At 36.8% G+C, this 3,354-nt stretch overlaps 1 protein-coding gene across 1 annotated transcript; it reads right to left on the bottom strand.

Annotated features, from left to right (window-relative positions):
* On the bottom strand, positions 1-2,653 carry LOC113040764 (uncharacterized). The gene is made up of 4 exons (XM_026199020.1): positions 2,605-2,653; positions 1,565-1,878; positions 931-985; positions 1-537 (listed from the first exon to the last, which is right to left on the bottom strand). Exons 1-4 carry the CDS (start codon positions 2,651-2,653, stop codon positions 173-175), a joined length of 783 nt encoding a protein of 260 aa, XP_026054805.1. The 3' UTR covers positions 1-172.
* Positions 2,654-3,354: the final 701 nt, after the last annotated feature.

The following is a 3,354-nucleotide window of genomic DNA, read 5'->3' as shown; positions in this document are numbered from 1 at the left end:
TTTTCATCCTGATACGACAAAATTCACATTGTAATATCTCTATTGATCACACATAAGGAAATGCAGCAAAACTGTGAGGACAGTGAAACAATCATAACATTTAACGTAGTTATTTGATATATGGGTCCAACACCTCTTATTGGGTTCCCACACATTTTTTACCAATGAATTTTCATAACTTTTTCCACAAATTGTTAACAACCACATGAGCAACATACTTACTTAGAATTGCATTGACTTTGAACTTATCCAGGACTCTCTTCCCATCTGGCACCTTTCCGTGTTTCCCAAATGCCACAGCATTCTGGCACTCCTCTGCAGTAAAGAATTCATCAAAAAGAAGATGGAACAAGCGAAGGCAGTCCTTCTTTGCGGTTGCATGGATTGCAGCCAGGTGAGTCGAGGACAAGAAGAGGCCACTTCCTGGATATAGCTCCTGCTGCCGAGATCTGCCTTTTGGAGCCCAAACACCAGCCTGAGGTTGGATCTGTTCCACTTTGTCCAGAAAACTTCTGAATGCCTCGAGGTGCTCACCACCTGTGACACAAAAGATGTATATTACCTTACAGGGACACAGCAGCATGCATAAAGTAAAAAAAAACAAAACAAAAGACAAGTTTTTAAAAAGTCCAAAAGATTTCATGATTGGATAAGAGTTTTACCAAATTGTTAAAAGCTTTTAAGATTTAGCTTAAGCATCAAATAACTCCCAATGTCCAAAGTAAGACAATGTAGTAGAACTTTAAACATATACCAATACAAAAACATAATTACAATTTTATGTTGCACAATTTAATACACTAGATTATTACCCACTTTTTTTTTTACACAACTCTTCTGAATAGATATTAGGTGTGTTAGAAAAACTTTGAGAGAAAAAAAAAGAAGTGTTAAAAGAACAAGTAATTGCAACAGAGAGACAAAACATACTTATACCACACAGCACATCATGCAGTTTGGCCTTTTCCTCCACTAATTTTTCCACCTCTGTCTTGCATGCTTCGCATGGCTTCCATGATCTGTCTTCTGCTGACTCAGGCGAAATGAAACATGGTTCTCTTTCTGGAATTGGATCACGCTCGATGATTAAAGCATCTGCAGATGAGCTTGAAGTCTCATGTTCAGAGGTGCTTGTCTGGCTCTGGTCCCCAAGAACTGCAGGTTTTTGATGTGTATTAGGACTGTACAACATTTTGAGGAAGCTTTCTTTGGCTGTAGGAGCTGGTGGCTGTCTTCGCTGATCCAAATCTGCCAAAACAGGCTGCTGTTGTGTTTGGTCTGAAGGTGTGGGTAGTGCTGTGTGAGGCTGGTGATGCTTGGAATACTGCGAAAGCCTGGAATTGTGTGGAATTGCAGACAGAGTAGTTCGATACTGGTTGAGCAACTGGAATGTTGAATGCTGGTAATGTTGTGGCGTATTTGGTGATGATTGGGAAACTGGAAGTTGGTACTGTGGCCAGGCAGTTGCATGCTGGTGCTGTGGCTGGACAGGTAGAAATGACTCTGTAGGTGGAGGCTGGTACACTGGCCAGGTTGTTGGAGGCTGAATGACATTTTGGTCCACAGTATTTAGGTGATCCTGTGCAGAGGTGGACTGGCCTGCTTGAGGTAGGAATGGAAGGTTGTAGAATCTTTGTGCAGCTGCATCTCTTTTTTTCATGTCCTTCTTTGTCGCCTTCTTGGTATCCACCGTTTTGTCAGCTGTGAAGTCTACTGTAGCTTTGTAGAACTTATTGTCAGACCATCTTGCAAGTACTTCTTCTCCTGGTGTCAGATCTCTAAAGCAAGCGATGGGTTTATCATCTTTGTTTAGTATATCACAGAGATTAAAAATCTTTGCTGTGTATCCATCTTCAAAGGTCAAAAATACAAAAAGTCCTGAAAATGAACACAAAGTAAACAAAAAGGAGATTGTGAGTAAATCAGTGCAGGCTAAAATCAATCTTACTTAAACATGCTACTATATCTTTATTGTCTTATTTCTAACCCTCTTAGCAAAGCAACAAAATTACCTCTTCACTTTAGCCTTCAACTAATATTAACTTTATTCTTTTAGCACTTTCAAATTTATTCGCTCCTGCAACTCTTTGGTTTATGCACTCTTTATTCTATTGTTTCAATGTTTTTAATCCCTTTCATTATTTAATTATCACACATCCCTTTCATTATTTAATTATCACACATCCATTTCATTATTTAATTATCACACATTTATTTGTTTATTTATTTATTGTACACATTGTCTATGAAGAGTATGGTGCAGGGATACTTTTTTGTAAAGAACTTTGAGCTGCAATTCCTATACAAATTATTTTATCCCTAAAATTTTTAGATGATTCGCAAAATTCAGTCACTAAAATGTACAAATACGTTTCATTCCTTTTTCATGACATTCCATTAAAAACTCCTGTAGGCTATAATCAATATGTGTGCCTCAAGCTACCAATATACAGTATTTATAAAAATTCCAGTAGTAAGAGACCAAATACTGATGAATATTTTGGTTAGTAAAGTGTCCAAAGTACGTTAAAAATAACCACTTAAACTAGTTTTAATACTTAACTAAATTAGCTAAGCCGTAGTATAGTAAAATAACTCAATTACCATCTTGGTTATCTCTGAGGGAGCTGGGGTCTGGTTCATACAAACTCATCTTTTTCGGAGGGTTTCGCGCTCTTCTGGGCAGTTTTGTATTAGTTCCTTCTACTGTAAAATTCTGTTAAAATTGTTAATTTACATTCTGTAAAATAAACAAAAGTACAACACATTTAATTATTGGGGTCTCACTGCACGAGATCAAATTTTTCCAATCACACAATTTCTGTAACTTCAAGAATGTATAGCTACAAAATACGACCAGTTTCTTCAGAGAGTATCATACGTTAACTAACGCGCGCCTTGCCACCTTAACCTCGTTGATTCAGCAGTGCCCCTCCAATGTGAATTAACCAATGACGATGCAGCATTTGTGACTGATGGCGCTCTCTTCTAATGCTGACGTTGGGGCTGCATCATCTACAAGGTTCAAGGTTCACAGTGTTTTTGCGCCAACTGAAGCTCAAAAAAAAAAAAAAAAAAAATTGTGGCGGTGCAGCATCTATAAGCGGTGAGTGGATACAGCGACTTTTTAATAATATAATAAACTTACTTGTGTTTTCTTTGTAATTAAGCTTTGTAAATGTACAAGACATTATCTTTTAGTACTTGATTTTTTGTTTTTACATTTTAAAAAATCAAGTTTTATTTTTATTTCAGTTAACTGAAATAGTTCTTACACGCCCATTATTTCAGTGTCATATAATTTTGTTTTCATTTACTACAATAACCTTATGAAACCCTAATAATGAAATGGTT

The sequence above is a fragment of the Carassius auratus genome, chromosome 22 (assembly GCF_003368295.1).
Source record: "Carassius auratus strain Wakin chromosome 22, ASM336829v1, whole genome shotgun sequence".
NCBI lineage: Eukaryota > Metazoa > Chordata > Actinopteri > Cypriniformes > Cyprinidae > Carassius > Carassius auratus.
The sequence above is the reverse complement of the archived record's forward strand: the minus strand, read 5'-3'. Positions and strand labels throughout refer to the sequence as shown.

What these genes read in the sequence shown, in the direction of transcription:
- LOC113040764 (XM_026199020.1), bottom strand. Translation starts at nt 2,653, where the DNA reads ATGAGTTTGTATGAACCAGACCCCAGCTCCCTCAGAGATAACCAAGAT. An exon ending in CCTCAGAGATAACCAAGATG is followed by an intron (nt 1,879 to 2,604) that starts GTAATTGAGTTA and finishes GTTCATTTTCAG; the next exon opens with GACTTTTTGTATTTTTGACC. An exon ending in CACAGGATCACCTAAATACT is followed by an intron (nt 986 to 1,564) that starts GTGGACCAAAAT and finishes TGCAAGACAGAG; the next exon opens with GTGGAAAAATTAGTGGAGGA.